The sequence below is a fragment of the Danio rerio genome, chromosome 1, assembly GCF_049306965.1.
Source record: "Danio rerio strain Tuebingen ecotype United States chromosome 1, GRCz12tu, whole genome shotgun sequence".
Lineage (NCBI taxonomy): Eukaryota > Metazoa > Chordata > Actinopteri > Cypriniformes > Danionidae > Danio > Danio rerio.
The window spans coordinates 38,928,669-38,949,154 of record NC_133176.1 but is presented as its reverse complement, the minus strand read 5'-3'; the positions used below and the strand labels follow the sequence as shown (position 1 = coordinate 38,949,154).

Here is a 20,486-nt window from a genome sequence, read left to right as displayed (position 1 = left end):
TAAATAACTTCATAGATAGTTTAACACAAGCCTTTTTGATGTCCAAAGGTGCTCCAAACATACCTGGTTCAAAATAACAAATATAAAATATGGATAACACTTATTTTGATGGTCTCTATTGCACATTTTGTTGACTAAAAGTTGCATTGCAGCTACATGCCAATTACTTCTCATTTGAGTATTAGTAGATTGTCTGCTTAATATGTGCTAGTACTTCTTTTACATTTAACTGACTATAAAAAACTTTGCAAGTACTTGTCAACTTACACTAACCCCGACCACAGTCTACTTAAAATCTGTTGAAAATAAGTTGGCATGTAGATGCAATGTAACTTAAATTCAACAAAAAAATGTGTTAAAGGCACCATTAAAATAAGTTGCTACCAAAATATGTAACAAAAGTTTTCTCTGGGTCTAAAACACTCTCACAATGTTGTTCCTTTACTAAAAGCCCTGCAATTTTACATTTCAATTATGAGGGATTTCTGAGGTAAATTAGTTCAACTGGGAATGTGTCAGTAATCGTGATGGTACGTTATTGAATTTATTGGTTACCTGGTACGTGTCCACGGCAAGTGTAGTAGAACTCTTGGCAGTAGTCATGGCATAAGCGGGGTAGGTCTTGTTCTCTATGTAGTGCTTTTTCAAGTTTAGGTGAATGGAACAGCATCTGAGCATTTGGTGAGCAATGGGCACACTTAATCTCCTCCAGCAGTCTAGAACACTCCGTGTTATTAGTCGAGAAAGTCTGTGGAGTGAAAACAAAGAGAAAAGGTTAGAACTGTGCTTCTAATTCAACAGCTGATCCCAAATTTACTCATGCTACAAAGTTGTTCCTATACGATGACAAACTAGGTGGTTTGACACACATTTTTGGAATGTTTTCTCCTTAATTGGATGCAATTCACATTCTAAACATCTTTCTTAACAAATACCACACATCCATGTGGACTTGATTTCTCCTGATTTGTTTATTTGAGCTTACAAACAGCTAAGCCAAAATTGCACCTCACATGGCAGCTGAACCCAAGCTGGATCGAACGGACCGAAATGAGGATACTCGAATTGTTTCTTAAGTCACCAAACAAAAGTAAACAGTAGATTAGGGCCGAGAAAATGAGCAGGCTTATTTATGTAACAAATTAGCTGTAATAAAACAACAATGTAATCTGCTGCCTTCCCCAGACGTACGCCTGTGCTGCAGCAGTCTGGTAAACCTCCCTCTCTCTGTGTGAGGTCCATGTGTAAACACCAATTTACAGATAGACGGGCACATCATTCCCGTGCTGGTATCAACAAATTAGCAGTCTGTCCAAGTCAATTAGACCAGCACGCCCAGCAGACAGCATATAGACGGCCCACTACTACATAGTAAACCATTTGGACAGATTTCTTTGATTTTGATTCTCCAGATTCTTTTGAGTGAATCAAAACCACCTTTGTGCCTGGGAGATAAAACTGTCTCCAAAAGAAAAAAAGAAACAAAAAAACAGAGATAAAAAAGAAGCACTGACACCTCCATATGAACCAGCAAGCAAATTTTCAAGCTCTCTTCGCTTTCAGTCTTGTGGTGATCAGTGTGTTACCCTGGTTTGTGAGTGGCAACTCTCCTGCTTTAAATTGCCCATTGATTTAGTGAGCCATGGACTGGCACATGGTCCACGGAGAGAAGCATTTGTGTGCTCTCAACCATGCACTCTTCCCATATGTTGCTGGGATAGGCTCCAATGTTGCCATCACCCTTACCAGCAACAAGAGAACCTTTGTTTTGTTTTTTATTTTTGTTTTTTTTTCAAATGTTTTCAAAAGTTGTTCAAAGCTGCTTAAAATCACACCATGGTCTACATCACTGGCCATACGTAAGTTCTTTTAAACATGCCAGTGCAAACAAAAGACAAAGTACATGAGCATACTGTAGATCCAACAGTCCATTATGCCTGATTTTTAGAAGGCTATAACAGATTTATTAAACCAATTCACATCAAGAATGATAATGACAAGTGTTCTAATCATATGGGAATAGTTACGTCATAACTATATTGATAACAACACCAAACAAGGATATTACTGAAATCTTTCACAAGTAACTGATGAACGATGAAAATGCAGACAACCACTCAGAGTCCATTGAAGCTTAATAAACAGAACATTATCATCCATTTATCCAGTTATTATTTGTGGAGTGAAAGGGCGTTATGAATAGTGTTCAGCATGAAAATTGTAATATGTGTGAAGCTGAGCAGATGTTGGGATTATGCATCACAGCACACAATATCCTTTGTCACTGAAAGTGACAGAACAAACGTAAACACAAAGACTCATTTGAAAACAATTGCTTGTCATTAAGCGACAAACAATGAGGGCAGCTACATCCTCACAAATTCTCACTGAGGTGATTGATGATCGAGGACTTAATACAACCATACAATCCAATAAACAGATGATTTAACGAATGAATCACCTGACGTGATTCATAGTTCAAATACCCACCCATTCAAATAAAACCACAACTAAGCTAACTACCCCTCAAAACCTGTAAGCTTGTCTTAAACAGCTTAAGTGAAACCATTTGAGTCCTCTGGGAATTGGTTTAAGTAAGTTTGGGGTGGGAGCAGGACAAATACTCCCTCAAAGGCATTAACTAACACTTGGACAGAGCCTATGACGGGGGGGGGAGAATGATGTTCTTCAGCTTCACCCATTAGTGAAACCAACAAACACAATGGTGTTGTTGTTATTCTTTTGCCAAAAGCAAAAAGACTCCGTGTGTGGGCAGTGTAGTGGGGAGGAGGAGATGTCGACTCTTTTTTTGTGTGTTCCATTCAGCCTCACTCTTATTTGCATGACTTGAGCAAATTAAATGATGCAATATGGCTTTTTGTCACAAAACGACGAGCGATGCCACCCAGCCGCGTATGTCGATTTACGGAGGTTGTTTACATGAGAAAAGGGAGATTTCTCGGCATAGAATGTGTTCATTGATAAAACTATTGAGATGAATCTTCTCACGTCTGTAGAAAGCCTCAGAAAGGTGCGATTCATTACCGATCAAGGGGCATTTGTTTCCCATCTGTTTTATGTAAATCCTATCCATCACTGCGAGAAGCACATGCTGTCAGCGAAACACCAGCGTGCGTGAAAAGTTGTGCAAAATAACAAATCTGTATGCACACACAAACATTTAACCGCATATATGTAGCTATTTAAAGCCGTTCATATGTCGGAAACGCGACATTGTTGCAGCAGACTATTGAAATAAACCGAATTCATTCATACGCCTCGTGTTCGCGAACGAGGAGCTTGTGAGAATGGAGAAACACCACGCGTTCTTACCTCACTCCGAGTTGTTTTCAATCGTTTTCCTGTGTAAACATTAGCGCGGCGGACATTGCGGACGGTCTCCGTGTTTATACGCGTCTCGTGCCACGTTTTTTAAGACGCCGTGTCAAGTTAAACAAGTACAACTTTAGAAAAAAAGCGTCTCCAGACTCGCGCGTTTGCTGCGCATTGCTGTTTTGAGTGCAAGAGTCATTTCTACTGTGTGTGCATCCACATGTTCTTTACATGATTTCCCATTTGATGCCAACAGCTTAAACGTCAATGCATTACCCCGTTACCATAAAACACACACAAACACGAGAATCATTAGAAGCTGCAGGAAGCCCGAACATACCCGAGCATCTTTCCGATGCAGTATCTGATACGGAGCCCTCCTGGACGGACAGCAGGACACGCGAGGATAGAGCCTGTGACAAACCTCCCCTCCACCGCTTCCCTCGAGTGACAGTTTTCTCTCCTTCTTCTTCAGGCGTCTCGGCAGACTTCCATCGTAACATCTCCTCCTCCTTGGACTTAATTCTCCTTTCTCGCCAAATTTCGCATCACCACATTCCCAAAAATTGGCCGCGATGGCTAACAAGAGCACAAATTTCAAATGCTTCATTTTTGCAGGGATGAAAGCAAACGCGAAACACGCGGCTGCTCAGAAATAAACAGGACTGCTGAATGACAGCCCCACGCGTCCTGAAAGTTCTTACAGAATAACCAATTTAGATAAAGCAACTACTCGCTAAATAGGTGTTTACAAAAAAAGAAGAAAGAAATTACGATAATAAATTAATACAATGTCTGGTTAAGACGTTATTAAAATGGAAAAAACATGATATTGCATATTAATGCGATTTTTAAAAGAAAAAAATATATATAGAAAAAAAAGAAAAGTGATCAGATTATATGTAGAAATCGCAGTACGTCTCCTTGACCAAAAGTTAAATCCCGATGTGCACAGAAGTTGACAGTTGTGATCAAAAGTTCACTAAGTTGTGTTGCATGCTCCTCAGTGCACTCACATGTTTCTCTTTGCTCTTTCCACCTTCTTTTTAACCAGCGCGCGAGAAGGGGAACGCGCACGATGACGTCTGTTCAGTCAGGGTACGCGCATCACAGTGAAGGTAAAGAAATGTATACACTAAAACTTGTAAAGTAATTTTACGGGAAATACTGCTAATTTTCCACAGTATAAGTTTGTTACCGTTATATTCACCGATTTATTATTTTATTTCCTTATTTCTATTATTATTGATGTTTATTGCATTATTTAATGTTTATGGTAGTGACTTGTCTTTGTTTTGGACTGTGCTCTGCGCTGTTATTATTTCTGACCAGAGTTGCTGGACGGACAAGTCATTACGAGGCTTTCCACACAGCCACCTGTACTATCTCAAACACATTTTAATGAAATGCAGAGACTTTAACAATGAGTCGTTATGCCTAAATATGTTTAAACGTTAAAACATTTACATCAGATAAGTGGATTATTAAAAATTACATGTTAGCATTTTACTAAAACCTTTTTTACACTTTAATCTCAGAGTACACTGTTTCATTATAACTAGTAAATAAAACAAAAATATAAAACAAAGTGATTATAATATAAATACACAACATAGAAAATAATAAAAAATATTTAACTAATATAAATTATGCAAAATATAGTCACCAAGTGCACAATTTAATGCAGCTTGTGAGATTTTTTTTTCTCTGTGTAACCACAGATACATGTTTTTAAAATGAATATTATACCCCAAAATTAAAATTACTGTCATTTCAAATCTGTATGACATTTTTTTCCTCTGGGAAATTAAAAAACAAAAACAAATAATATTTGAAGAGTTACCATTGACGTCCAGTCTACTGGGGGGAAGAAAGGAGACAATATGAGGGTGTTCATTTCTTCCATTCTCCAATTGTGCTTGTAATTTACAGCACAAATAATGTTTTAAGTATAGGATTTACATCCTTTACAACTTCATAAAACACACTGCTGTGCTCTTTGTAAATTTAGATACGGCATTTAATACCAAACACCCTAATTAGAATAAAAGATGAGATCATGTAAATCAGTATCTCTCCAATATATGATCTCTCCTGTGTTGTTTATTTATGCGCTTGCATAATTATTTCTGTTAGATGCTAACATCCAGCTACTCTGTTGGTGATCAGGGGCTATAGCAGGACAGTTTGTTGACACTCTTACGTTAACAGAGTTGTGAGCATGTCTGGCATTCTTGCTCTTCAGAGGGTTTCTGATAAGACTGAGCCAAACGCAGGACAAGTCCTCTTTTCTTCTCATCTATAGAGAGATCGTCAGATTGCAGGTCCAGAGGGGAATGTCCTCTCTGAACAGACCTCAGTTGCATTAGTTGCAATCAGTCGCAGTACCGCACCTGTTCATCCTTGGGGGTCCAGCACTGACCAGAACACTGGCTGATTATCAGCAGAGATCAGGAGTTGCAGGAATCCACAGTGATTGGATTGTTGGGTAATTATGGAAATGGCCCTGAGCGTTGAACAGCCTGCCACCATATCCAGCCAGGCCTGTTTTGCATTCAGCCTATTTGGTCTGTTCTGTTACACTGTAAAAGTGACAATCATTCACATACAGTAGGGTGCAGAGGCGAAGCAGAGGTCCTTGAGATAAGTCTCGGTCCAGCTTTGCCACATTGGCGAATGACATGAAAACATGTGCGATACAGCTGTGGTTGGGGAATACATCTGCTCGGGGAGATATAACCCTTTGCATTCTGCAGAAGCTCTAATATTATTCTACTGGAATTTTCTCATCCTCTTAATGCACTGATATTATGGCTTTTAACCAATTCTATGTTAGGAGGAAATGTATATTCACACACATCCGAGAGTAATAAACTGTTTCCAAATTTTTTTGGTGACTTAATAACAATTTATGAGCTTGAAAATGATGCATTAAGCTCTCGTTTTCTGCACTGCTATTTTGACAAACATGCTATTACAACACCATCAGTAATATTCAAGCTTTCTATTAGACATTCTGAGAAAATTGTAACCCTTGTTGCCATTTCAACAAACAACAGATGGCAAAATGAGTTTTTGTTATGAGAAAACTCTTAAAAGTCTCAATTTCAAGCGAAACCGCAAATTCACATATGCTCTGATTTAGTACCAAGGACATTAACAACAATATGCACTATCCTTTTGGTTTTCTACGAGAAGTTATGCTTTAACCAGAACCTAATATAGAGTCGTCAATTGAGGTCGGAGATGGCAGGATATTTTTTGCTTTGTCATTTGGGAAAGTCCCTGGGTTAGATCTGTTGTCTCATTCAGCAATAACAAGGCTCAGCTTTGGCCCAATAGCCCTTGACGAAAAATACTCTCCACCAAGGGGTGGATAGTCCCTGACCACAGAGTCCCGTAACACCCTTGAAATCACATATCAGAGGTGGCAAACCACACTTGGGTAAATATCTTAAGAGGCACAAGAAAAGGTGACAATGTCCTGTCGGCACCCATTTGTTAAAGTTGTGCCTGTCTGTGTATTACACCACCCTCTAAAGCCTTTATGCCCAGCACAGTTTAATAGTGGGGAGAAAACTGCAAACCATTTGCCACCATCATAGTAAATTCGTTCAGGAAGTGGATGTACGATAGGAAATGCAGGCCAAATGTGTAGTCAAATAAAATCTATTCCAGCAAAATTTTAATCTGAATACACTCATCATAATTAATGTAGACTGATAAAATAACTTGCAAACCCTTTACTAATTCTTTCCATTCAAAGATGACAACTAGATTTATGCGCAAAACTGGAAATTACATAAAACAAATGAAGTTTGTTTTGAAATGAAGAATCCGATAGGTCAAAAAGAACAAAATCATCACGTCCTCATAAACTGGTGCAATATCAAAAAGAAAAAAATTTGCTTTGGTAGCTTAAGCCATTTTCTGCCTTTTTTCTTAAATAATAAATGATTTGCACCTGAGGCCTTTGGGGGAGCGAGACCCCTCTTTGGGAATGCAGCTGCTAAAGAAAGGATGAGGGAGGTAATAATACCGAACCACTTTGATTATGCACTTTGGCTAAAGATTACCCAATTCTGTCCCTATTCCTGGATGATGATCTTCACGTAAAGTGTCATCGGGATTAGTAAATGACAAATGGTCATAGGGACTCAAGTTTTAAAGGTGTCGGATAAACATCTGGGTATACATAGGCATAGTCAAATAATAAGACATCAGTATATTAAAATGGCCATACTGTGAGCCTCAGACATGATTGTTTCCTCATTCTCATGTAAATTCCACAAGTGTAAAACATAGGTGGACAAAAGGCCAATTAGAAGCCAAAGCAGACTGTTACGTGACTCAAATGTCATACCCTCATCATTTGCATGTACTTTAGGTCGTTCATCCGTCCCTGACGAGCAGTCATGTCATCAGGAGAACACACTTATAAGATTCTGATGGTATGATAACCTTGGATAATAATATCACGGTTTAATTGTGATTATTGCTCTGAAATATGATATTTAAAAAAAAAAACTAAACTTTTTTCCCTGTTGAACAAAATATATTTTTATTTTAAGAAACAAATGAATCATTGACTTCCTGTCTTCGTTAGTTTCCAAATCACAGATTTCATTACAATTTAAAACAGATATCTTGGATATCTTTTCTGCTGAAGATAGTGTTGTCCTAACAAACAAAACGTAAAAAAAAAACTTACATATACCGTAGGAATGGTATAGCAGAAAATATGGCCAGTTTTAAAACCTTGACTTTTTTAACCTTGATTTACCTTGAAAACAATTATCGTCCCATGCGTAGATGTGGGATCATTAATATGCATGCACTTGATAACTTTAGTTATTTTTAAGCTTGTTCAAACTCACGTCAGGATACAAAATGCAAGAATTACAGATTATACATTTATTCAGCTCCACTCCGAAGAGGCATAAGGTATGTTAAATTGAATATTTTGTTAATTTATCATGTTTATTGTAGTATTTGATATATAAGTTTTTAAACAGACACATGTAGACTGCTGAATGGTGTCAAATCACCCAGTTTAACTGTCATCTGTTCATGAGGTTAATGTTAATTCCTGGCTGTGTTTTCGTTGACATTATAGCTTAAACAATACATCTCTATCAGTCTCTTTTGTCAAGTTTAATTATAATTTAGCCTTTATCCACAACAGATCTTATGAGCAAAATAGGTTAATGCTACTCTGATGGGTTTATATTAGAGAGCTCACTCTCTCCATGTATAAACATTCATTCATTAAGTTAAAAAGATTAACTAGGCATCTACTACCTTTGCGTGTTCAGCATACATCATGCTGTGTGTGTATGTGTGCATGTCAGTGAGCTACACATCAGAGAGGAGCTCTTTAATATTCATGACTGATCCAAATATGGTCAATTACATATTTACCCTTATGATTGAAGAGGTACAGAATAATAAATGAGCATATACCTACTATGTAGATATCAGAGAAGTTAACTTATTGCATCAGTGCAGTATATGGCACCTTTAATTTTTAATGATTGTGTGTCAGTGCACAACAATCAATTCCATATCTGTGATGTTTCTTGATGTCATTACAGAAATCTAGCAAGTTAAATTTTCCCTTCAGTCACATGGTTGACGTTGACCATTTCAATTTCTATACAGTTTATACAGTTTTTAAAATGGCGAACCAAGAGAGAGGACATAGAAGAAAGCCTTGTGGAGTTATTGCAACAGAACCCTTGCCTGTATATGTCACAACTGGACTACCGTGACGGACTATAAAGATAAATGTTTGTGATCGATAGCCAAGACACTTCTTGTCTTGGTTAGTGAGTACTGGAATTACCATGTAAACTAACAAATCACTTATTATGTTCTCTAGCACACAATGAATCTTCTTATCTACAGTTTTCATTCAGAATACACACACAGACAAATACACACAGACCTATATGGGAACACTGCCATTTATGAGTTATGAGAAACACTTAATAGACAATGAAAGAAACATTTGTATGTTGTATTCAGCTTCTTAATGACAGCATGCATGCTGTAAGCATCATTAAATGATAGATCATGAAGCAACTTGGGGTGGGACAAAATTTTGATATGCCGATATATTGTGATGTTTCTGGCCGCAATATCCCTTAATTGTACTACGGTTTTATGTTTATATATTTTATTTTAATTTTCTGAAGTAAAAGCTAAAGTATACTGGTATTTACTATTAGTTCCTGATAGTTACTAATAATACTGTTTTAGAATTTACAGAATTAGTAGAATTCATCATTGAGTTCTAAATACTACATATACATACATACATACATACATACATACATACATACATACATATAAGGTAAAGAAAAAACAATTATATAGTGAAATTCAGAATTATTCACGCTGGGTTTATCTTTTTCCCCAATTTATGTTTAATAGAGAGAAGTTTTTTTCAAAACATTTCTGAACATAATAGTTTTAATGACTCATCTCTAATAACTGGTTTATTTTATATTTGCCATGATGACAGTAAATAATATTTGACTAGATATTTTTTAAGACACTTCTATAGGGCTTAAAGTGACATGTGATGGCTTAACTAGGTTAATAAGGCTAACTAGCCTGGTTAGGGTAAATAGGCAAAATATTGTATGATGATGGTTTGTTCTGTAGACAAACGGGGAAAAAAAGGTTAAAGGGGCTAATAATTAATAATTTTGACCTTAAAAAAAAAAATAAAATAAAACTGCTTTTTTTCTTTCCGAAATAAAACAAATAAGACTTTCTCCAGAAGAAAAAAATATTATCAGACATACTGTGAAAATTTCCTTGCTCATATAAACATTATTTGGGAAGTATTAAAAAAAGAAAAAATATTCAATGGGGGACTAACAATTCTGACTTCAACTGTTTATATTATGTCTCATTTGTTTTGCTATCAGTTTTATTGATTACTAAGACAGAACTAACTTTTATAGTTGCTTTGATTTAATAATAATAAAAAAAGCTTAGATGTAGCTAAGCTACTTAGCTTTTAGTTTAGCTTGCAACATTTCCCGGGGGGTAGCTTTTATTGTAGTTAAGCTACATTTTAAGTAAAGTAATTAATAGCTTAGCTCACTACATTCTCCAAGTAGCTTGCCCAACACTGAATATCAAGGATAAAATATCGTGATAATATCGTATCATGAGTTAACCTATGATTCCCACCCTGAGAAACAATGTGTGGCTTATTTTTTTGCCCACATTATAAGTTTTTAATTAGACAAAACTGCATAATCTGATACAGTGACTCTAGTAACTGACAATATAAATTATATAAATTATGTATTTTAATTGGAGCTTAAGCTCTAACATTTCAGAGATTTTAAAATGTGGTTAGACTGCTGGTTTGTCCGTTAATGCTGTCCCATCATGCCAATTTTTGTTAACACATAATGCATATAAAATACAAGTTTTTTCTATGCCTTTTTTTGGAAATTTGTGCTCATCTTGGCATTTACTTTAAGCATTTTTAACGCAGTATTACAAATTGCACATAAAATAGGTAGGTAGGTAAATGGATGGATGGATGGATGGATGGATGGATGGATGGATGGATGGATGGATGGATGGATGGATGGATGGATGGATGGATGGATGGATGGATGGATAGATAGATAGATAGATAGATAGATAGATAGATAGATAGATAGATAGATAGATAGATAGATAGATAGATAGATAGATAGATAGATAGATAGATAGATAGATGGATAGATTTTTAGCAAAATGTTGTCTACATATAATACGGTAACTTGTTCTCACGGGGTATGAATGAGTCTTTGTGCAAAAAAAAAAATATAGCTTTCTTTTTATTTTACAGTCTCTCACAAGGGGATCGTCATAGTTGTTAAACCATTTGAAAAACTTAACTTTAACCTAGTTTTTTTTTGCTAATTGTCTAAGATTTCATGTACAGGCTTTCATATTCAGAGAGAATGGAATGTGTTCATGATGTTCTCAGTAGTTGTGACATGGCTAATGAGGTCCGGCCATCTGTTTATGAACATTCTGGAGAGAAAGAACGGGAGAGAGAGGGATTCAGTAGCTCTTTCCAGCAATGGGTGCAGGCCCTGGTTTCCACTTCAATGACTCCAAACACATAAGGATGTTTTAAGTGCGGTGACTTAGACAGAGCGCCAGCTCCCAGTGCGAGAGTGTGAGTGAGTGAGTGACTGAGTCATTGGTTGCTCCGAGCCACTGGGCCGCCTGCCCAGGATCAACAACCTCTAAATCATTGGCCTTTGCCATTGGACCACACGAAGTTTCCTTCATTCCCGTCTTTTACTCTGCTTCAGTGTGACTACCTGCCTCTGTTCCTATTGCTCAGTTTTTTTCTTGAGCTTAGTCACAACCCCCTACTTTACCATTTTATCTTTCACTTTAGCATCTATGCATGTCAGCTATGTCCTTCATTTCTCTTTAATTTGTTTGCTTTTTCTGTATTCAAGGTGCATTTCAAGTTAAGATAAGTTACAATGAAAGTGTAATGGCCTAATTTTGTTTATCGCAACAAATAATAAATTCCCATTCTGCATCATTGTCAAAAAAAATAAATAAAATAAAATAATAATAATAAAAGAAGCAGAAACCACTTTATATGCGTAACATTCCATAATATCAAACAATATCCAGTTTTATACAATATAAACCTCAAATGCTTGCTAAAATGATTCCATACAGTACAATTAAAATCAGTATAAACCCAGTGTTCTTGACAAAATTGACTTTCTATTTAGGACAACAAAGGTGAAATATTCTTTAAAATATTCTTTAAAAAATTCTTTAAAATATTTCCTTTGTGTTTTGCAGTTGGAATAAAGTCAATCAGGGAAGTAAAAACAACTGCACGAGTAACCTAGCAAAGGAATACATCCAGGGAATGTCATCATGATAAGGTAAACACCAAAACGGTGATAAAAATGGCTTAAGCTGTTTGACAGCCCAAATAAAACAAGTTTTAAAAGAAGATTTAATGTCAGTGTTTTTAAAAAATAAGCCTCAAACCTTTGTCTACCAAAAAGAATGTTTTACACACTGCAGCTATATTTGTCATCTGTTCACTTTTTAGTTATTATTCTTGATTTGTGCACACTCAGTACAGTAAGTCATGTGAATAACAATGACATTTACCAAAGAATCTGAATGCAAGTGTTAACAAACACATTTACAAATAATAATAATAATAATAATAATAATAATAATGTATGAAACTAAACATCTGATTGTTAACGACAAAAGTGTATCATGTGGTTCTTCTGTTTGTGCACTGCAAGAAAAGTATTACCAGATTTAGCTTGAAAAAAAAAAAACCTAACAAACAAACAAACACATGAGAATAAACCTAGACCCAAACACATAATTTTGGAAATACACCACATACCAAAATATTACAGCCTGCATCTGTCTACTTTTTATTAAGCATCGTTGAACTTAAACGATCCAGTTTATAAAGTTAGTAATCACTGCTAATAAAAAGTGGTGCTTTGCATAAACAAAACAAGACATCTGTCCACAGTCATTTAGTTGAAATAGCTGATCATGATGAGTTGCTGTAATATATCTTTGGTCAAAAAGAGTGGAGACCAAATTTGTTACCAATATTACCAACCCTAAAAACTTTACACATGAGCCAAAGTTAAGTGGCCAATGTGTTTCTCAATGTAACCCCACAATGGGTTGAAATTATTTTAAATGGTAATCTGCATCACCATAAATGCTGTGGATTAAGCTTAAGTTGTTCTGAACCAAAAGTACTCCTTTAATCTTTATTTCTTTCTGAGAGACCATCTACAGAAAGCCTCACCCTTGAGTAACTAAAGTCCATGAGCACGCTGTTCAAGCCTTAATAGACTGTCCATTGAAAAGAAAGTTAGGATGCTGGATTAGCTCAAAAACTGTTAACATGACACTTGATTCCTCAGTGTACCTCTGTTTCATGTTAAAGCCAAAGAGTGATACTGCTTTTAGGAGCAAAACAGTAAATGTTGCTCTAGGGAAGGAAGCAGATCAATGTGGTGGGATTCAGTTCCTTACAGAGCACACAGTTCTATCAAGAACACAGATTAGCCATCGTTATGGCAAAACCAGGCCTCTCTATAGCTTGACCCAAAGCTGTTCCCTGACCTGAGCGCAATCCTGGTTTTTCATCATAGAGGCATTCATTTACCACACACACACTCCAGACACCACTACCACCCCATCACACGCAAACTCACACATGCCTTTCATCATCCATGACCATCTCTTTCTGATTCGTCCGCAGACCGAAAGGAACCTGCACTGCTTTCTATGAGCTCTAGCGGATTGGATAATGTCAAATAAACCACATCATTTATGTCCATTTTATGCTTGGCTTCCCAAATTTCATTCTGATCACACAAAGCTTCCCATCCTGAAAGGTTAGCATAGGGTTAGCACACAGATGGATTTTCTTTTTCTCTTTCTTTTTTCCCCCTGTCCCAAGGCTAATTATTTGTAAACGGTTCCAGTAGGGGCCAACGGCACTACCCAAAGTAGACCCGTAGATTTGCCTCCCATATGTCAGTCCAAATTGCAGTAGGGGCTTCGTTCTGATTTTGCATCTCGGGCTTTACAGCAAATGAGTTGAAAGGGAGGAATGGCCCATGAGCATGTTGTGCTGTGTGCAGCAGCATTGATGGTGGTCCTTCAACATGATCCCACCAGTGCCCCACGCTTGGCCCATCTGTTCAGACTCGGCCTACTCAAATCTCTATCAGACTTCTACTGTTTTATGAAACCCAGATTGGCAGGACACTTCACCAGTGCTGACCATAATCTACCACTGTGTGCTTGTGACAAATGAGCAAGTGGCACACAATCAATGTGGGAGTCCACACCACAGCTCTTCAGATCTAAGAAAAGTCAAATGTGCACTGCGATACATTCTAAATTGGCTTTATTTCTCTCTTTCTTTCTTTTATGGAACAAAAAATTCTGTGAAGTATCTGTTGTCTATGTTGTTAAGCCCACAATCACCGCAACTTTTTCCATCATATTTGTTGAAACACTTCTCAAAAAATAAATGTATATAGGCAGCGAAGCAGTGGCGTAGTGGGTCACCTCACAGCAAGAAGGTCACTGGTTTGAGCCTCGGCTGGGTCAGTTGGCATATCTGTGTGGAGTTTGCATGTTCTCCCAGTGTTCATCTGGGTTTCCTCTTGGTGCTCCTGTTTCCCCCACAGACCAAAGACATGTGGTATAGGTGAATCGGGTAAGTTAAAGCTATGATTGTGAAACGTTAAAGCTGGCCGTCGACGACGCTGACGTGCACCTCTTAAAAATGTAGTGATGTTTTGTAAACAAATTTCGGGGGGAGCATGCGCAGAAGTTTCAGTATCGAATACGTCATTGACAATTATCCCATCATCAAATCAGTTCTTGAACAACCCCTATATATACCAAAGCTGTCTTACCTGCAGCATCTCACGACTTTAGCATCCCTCCACCACCCCGTCACCTCACCTCTTGCATTGCATTCCTAAGGGGAGCGTTCTGGGGCCGGGCTAGATACTTCGCTCGAATCTCAACTCCTCTTTTTTTTTCTTGATAAGGGTAATAACTCGAGTTGGGGTGTCTCCTCGAGCTCAGAGCCCTCCCCCCGGACAGCACGACCAAATATGCTTTATACTTAAACGAATGCAAGTGTGAAATCATGAAACTGAACGTAGTAATGACACGTAGCGCAAGCTCTGTGATTGGTCTGCTTGGTAGCTCTGACAAGTATGGGCGGAAGTGAGAGCCATGTGAGCACGATGCAGCGAGTGTTCACAAGTGTGGAGTCTCGTGAAGGAGCTCAGGGTGGAAACTGTTGTATTGTGTTTACCTTATGATTAAAGCTGTTGCACGTCCGCCAGTTCCTCGTCTCCCGAGAGCTTGAGCCACTTGTAAATTAAGATAGCGTTCAGAAAAAAACATAACACCAGCTGTGGCAACCGCTGATTAATAAAAGAATTAAGCCAAAAATAAAATGAATAAATACATACAATGTATCATTTTTGTTATTTAATTTATTGGAATTTTAGATTATTTAAATCTAGTAATTCATGGAAAGAAAACTTCTAGGCAAGAATTAACCAGTGTGGTTTTGAATTTACTTCTTTACAATAGTTTAATGGCTATCAAATCTTCTTCGCACCAGAACAAGTGGGAATAATTTTATTTAGGCAAGGCAAGGCAAGGAAAGTTTATTTATATAGCACATTTCATACACAGAGGCAATTCAAAGTGCTTTACATAAACAAGAATAAAAGAAACAAGTAAAAAAATAAATAAAAACAAATAATAAAACGGATTAAAAAACATAAGAACAGGTAAAATGTGATATAAAAGAATGAAGAAGCAGAGAAAAACATAATAGCGCAATCTGTCGGACGCAGCACAGTGCTCATTCAGTAAAGGCACAGCTAAACAGGTGTGTTTTCAGTCTTGATTTGAATGTGCCTAATGTTGGAGCACATCTGATCATTTCTGCAAGTTGATTCTAGCAGCGAGGGGCGTAGTGGCTGAAAGCTGATTCACCCTGCTTTGACTGAACTCTTGAAACGTCTAGTTTACATGATTCTAAAGATCTGAGTGATCTGTTGGGTTTGTATTCAGTGAGCATATCTGTAATGTATTTAGGTCCTAAGCCATTTAGTGATTTATAGACAAGTAATAAATACTTTAAAGTCTATTCTGAATGTAACTGGCAGCCAGTGTAAAGACCTGAGGACAGGTATGATGTGCTCTGATTTTCTGATTCTGGTCAGAATTCTGGCTGCAGCGTTCTGGATGAGCTGCAACTGTCTGACTGTCTTTTTAGGAAGACCAGTGAGAAGTCCATTACAGTAATCCACCCTGCTGCTGATAAAAGCATGAACAAGTTTCTCTAAGTCTTCACTGGAAACAAAGCATCTAATTCTTGCAATGTTTTTGAGATGATAGTATGCTGATTTACTTACTGCTTTTACATGACTATTGAAATTCAGAGTCACACCAAGATTCTTGACCTTATTTTTTGTTGTTTGACCCTTAAAGCCAAGGTACGCATTCACCTTGAGAACCTCATCTCTGTTCCCAAATGCAATGACTTCAGTTTTCTTTTTGTTTAACTGAAGAAAGTTTTGGCACATCCAACTGTTCATTGCATCAACGCACTGACAGAGGGTGTCAATGGGTGTCAATTTATAGGAACGCCTTTTACAGGAACTTAATCAGCTTCTTAATTTTTCAGCTTCTCAACTTTAAATCAGCTTCAGAGCAGAGCAGCAATGACACTAATGTCCACTGATAGGATGAATACATGAATGCAGTGCTAGATGTCACTGTCGGCCACAGGACTGTCCTCGATTTTGAGCCATTAGTCACTAATCAAATGTTTATTAATAAAATTAGCTTTTTAAATCAATAGATGTAGTCGGAGACAATGCCTTGGAATATCTATAGTACTGGATGCATTTGCATGTTTCTTACAGATTAAAAAATCTGAGAATATTTGTTTTTCATTAGAATTGGTTCATTTGAAAGTTCACATTTTTGCTCTGCATAGATTTATTTTTGTCTGAAATTTCGTTTTCTTTTTCAATTTCACAAAGATTTCAGTGCTGGACAGTTTGCTTTCATCATTGTATAAAATCACAATGTTTTGTCTTTTGTCAATGTTTGAGATTTAAGACACTATTGATTGCACTGGCACCTCCAACTGTCATGCAGTGAATGCTCTACTGTTCACACTTCACACAGAGACTTAAACAGTAAACATTTTTTCAGGTTAACAATAGACTAAGCAGCCACATAAAGTTGCCATTTGAGGCCAACGAATGACAGGCGTACATTTGCATTTCCTACTAAATGTAGTATTACCACATAGACCAGCCTTCACTGATCTGTCCATCTTGGACAGTGTCTTACTCAGCTTGAATTACATCAGATTTCCTAGTGACAGTGAAAAATGTAACCGCGGCAACAGTGCAGGAGGAAATTTCATCTCTGGGAACCAGAATTGGTGGTGGCCCTTAAAAATTCATGGTGTAAATGCAACCAGGAAAAAGGATCAAGGAAAATTTTTAGTTCGCAAGGGACTGCCATAGTGGCTACTTTGTATAACTGAGTATAAATACTGAGTGAAAGTTGCTACAGGTATCAGGGACTTCTTTATCAGGTAGTTAAGGTATTCAATTAAAGTAAGTCATCAGAATGGTGGCAGAACTGTAGCACAGTGAGTAGCGATGTCGCCTCACAGCAAGAAAGTTGCTGGCACAAGCTCCGGCTGGGTCAGTTGGCATTTCTCTGTGGAATTTGCATGTTCTCCCCGTTCGCGTGAGTTTTCTCTGGGTGCTCCGGTTTCCCCCACAAGCCCAAAGACATGCACTATAGGTGAATTTGGTAAGCTAAATTGTTTCCTGGTTAAATTTGCACCGCCAATATCAATGTCATTCAAACTGGTTCACATCAATGTCATATAAAGGTGCCATAGAATGAAAATCTGGATATACAAATTTGACATAGTTGAATAATAAATACATGGTAATAACAAACCTTGAGCCACAAACATCAGTTTCCTCTGCCTCATGTAAATTCCATGAGTGTACCTTAACCTTTAAGTGTTACTTTGAACACCTTCACCGATTGAAAGATTGAGGACATACAGTACAGTAGTGGTCATTTTACAAGCAAATCCATTTGTTGCAGTTTTTATATTGAGTGAGTTTGTGCAGTGAGTTAAAACATTTAAAAATGGCAGGCATTGCTGTCTCATGTGTATTCTGTTCAATTAACGCACTTCATTGGTCGTTCCTATTCCCTGGTAGTTTCCTATTATAAGTTAAACTCTACTTTGTAGTGGAAGCTAACGAAGTTCTATCATCCAATTGCTGATTACCTAGACCAGGGCTATTCAATTAGTTTGTCATGGGGGCTGGTTCATGAAAAGCATCCCAAAGGTAAGGCCAGAGAGATATGACTTTCTATATGTGATAACACAACTGCATATAAGAGCCCATATGCTGTAGTTTTCCTTTAGACACCCACGTTGGCATTTTCTACATTAAAATGTTAAATAATTGTATTTTGAAACTACTACTGAAAATAATATCAGTGCATTGTATATTAGGCTTTTTTTTTACAAACATACAAATTTCAGATTCAACCATTATAGATTTTGGTTCTATGATTATATAGTCTGAAGAATAATCATGGTTTTAGGTCATCACGTCTAATGTGAATTCAAGCTTTATATTAGGTAAGTAGCTATTTAGATTAACTGTTGTTGCCATCTGCGTTCATGCATACATAATAATTTTAAAAATAATTAGTCTATCATATCTTTTGTTTACATTGCACTGAAAGGCACGCACAACTCTCACAGTGAAATGTTTTCTACTGCGTGCGCCCGGAAAGACGCAAATGCATTGCTTCGCTTGTGTGCGCATATTGTCTTATAGTCTTACATTAGAAAAAACAAACCTGTAAGCGGAAAAGACGTGATATGGGAATGGCTGCTGCTATAGTTAATCCGGTGTGCATGCATATTAGCCTTGGTGTACATACTTATAACTTTAAACTAGCGCACAATGGGAAAGTTGGCATAACTTTGTTTAATTGCAGCAGTTTCGTTTTGTTCCGTGCAACAGAAATGAGGTTTAGAGAAGCCTTTATGATTAAGTAACTGTAACAAATTAAAGCGCAGTTAATAGTGAAATCTGCTAATTGTTGCATCCCTATTAACGATATCAGTGCACTACACAAAAGGCCTTTTTTACAAACACATCCACATGTTTTCGGCTGCTCGCACCATATGGTGACTCACGCTCTGCGCAGCCTCTGCAGCTCATGCTGTATTGAACAGACGCACGTCACTTCATAACTATAGTGGCCGTTTTTTCAACTGAACTAAATTTATTTTTGATATCTTGGTCACACTATTTGGAGAGCTGGAACAAATTGCCTCTGGGGCTGGGTTCAGCCTGCAGGCTGTCAATTGAATAGCCGTGACCTAGACTTTCTATTCCTGGAATAAAATGTATTCTTATTTGTACACAGAAGATTGTACAGGCTTATATCAATATGATGATGAGAAAATGATGGAACAATACATTTTGGGTGAACTAACCCTTTAAGTATTGTAGAGTTCTGATCTACAATGTGTGTGGGAATCTGAAATGTGACATGGAAACATTGTTGACTCAGTCTGTGTTTTTTTCCAGTAAAAGCGGGTGCCCAGATCAGATAGTGTCGAGAGGCTCAGATACTCAGTGGGCAGGCGGTAGATTGGTCCAGTGTGCTCCGTGCTGAGCTCTCACTTTCATCTCAGTTCAAAAGGTCATACGTTTGTAACTGCACCATGTTTTATTGTCTCAGGGAAGACTGTGAGGTCTCATTCGCAGAATAATATTTCCCAGCTTAGCCCTCCAGCTATTCTTTTATATCGAAAACCAAAGTGAAAACTTCCCTTTGACTTGCATCTTATTACAAGGAATGACTCATTCCACTAGTAAGCTCAGCTTTCTATGTCCATATGTTTTTCTTATATCTTTTTTCTCCCTAAAGCAGAAGGTAAGTCCAACAGAAACCATACAACAACAGCAGCAGAGTATTTTTTATTTATCCTGCCACCCTGAATGAAACAAACTGCGGCCTGTGTTGTATGTGCTGATACAGTTCATAGTGGGTATTTGGTTGTACAGACAGTGCAGGCCACAGCATTCACACTGAATTTCTTTTGTGCCCTCCCATGTTGCTTCACTTCATTTGGTCTGGAGTGTTTTCTTGAGACTTCTGAAAAGTTGCTGACACTTAAAGTGCTTGCCGTTTATGCGTCTGTTGTTTCTATTATGCGTATGGGTGTTAGTGAGGTCCGCCTGAAGGTTCTCATTAGCTCCCGGGTGACGCGGGTGTCAGGGTGTTCCGGCAGGTCCACCCAGCGAGTGGTGGCTTGAGCCAATATGATTGCGCTAGTGGGACCAAGGCCTCAGACTTTTCCCAGCAGGGCCTTCACCCTCGCAAACAGTGGGGTCATCACCCTGTCTAACAACCACACGTCTTCTCTCATTCTTTAGCTGTGTCATGGAGCCAGAGATAGCCATGGGACAGTCTGTTCTGCTGATCCTCAGCAG

General features: G+C 37.7%; 1 protein-coding gene across 4 annotated transcripts in view; it reads right to left on the bottom strand.

Annotated features, from left to right (window-relative positions):
- hhip (hedgehog interacting protein) overlaps positions 1-20,486 on the bottom strand; it is a 236,297-nt gene that overhangs the window by 41,342 nt on the left and 174,469 nt on the right. For 2 of the 4 annotated variants that reach the window (XM_073915570.1, XM_073915545.1), the window contains one exon: positions 556-748. In XM_073915570.1, coding sequence (XP_073771671.1) covers positions 556-748 — 193 coding nt within the window. 4 annotated transcript variants of the gene reach the window in all.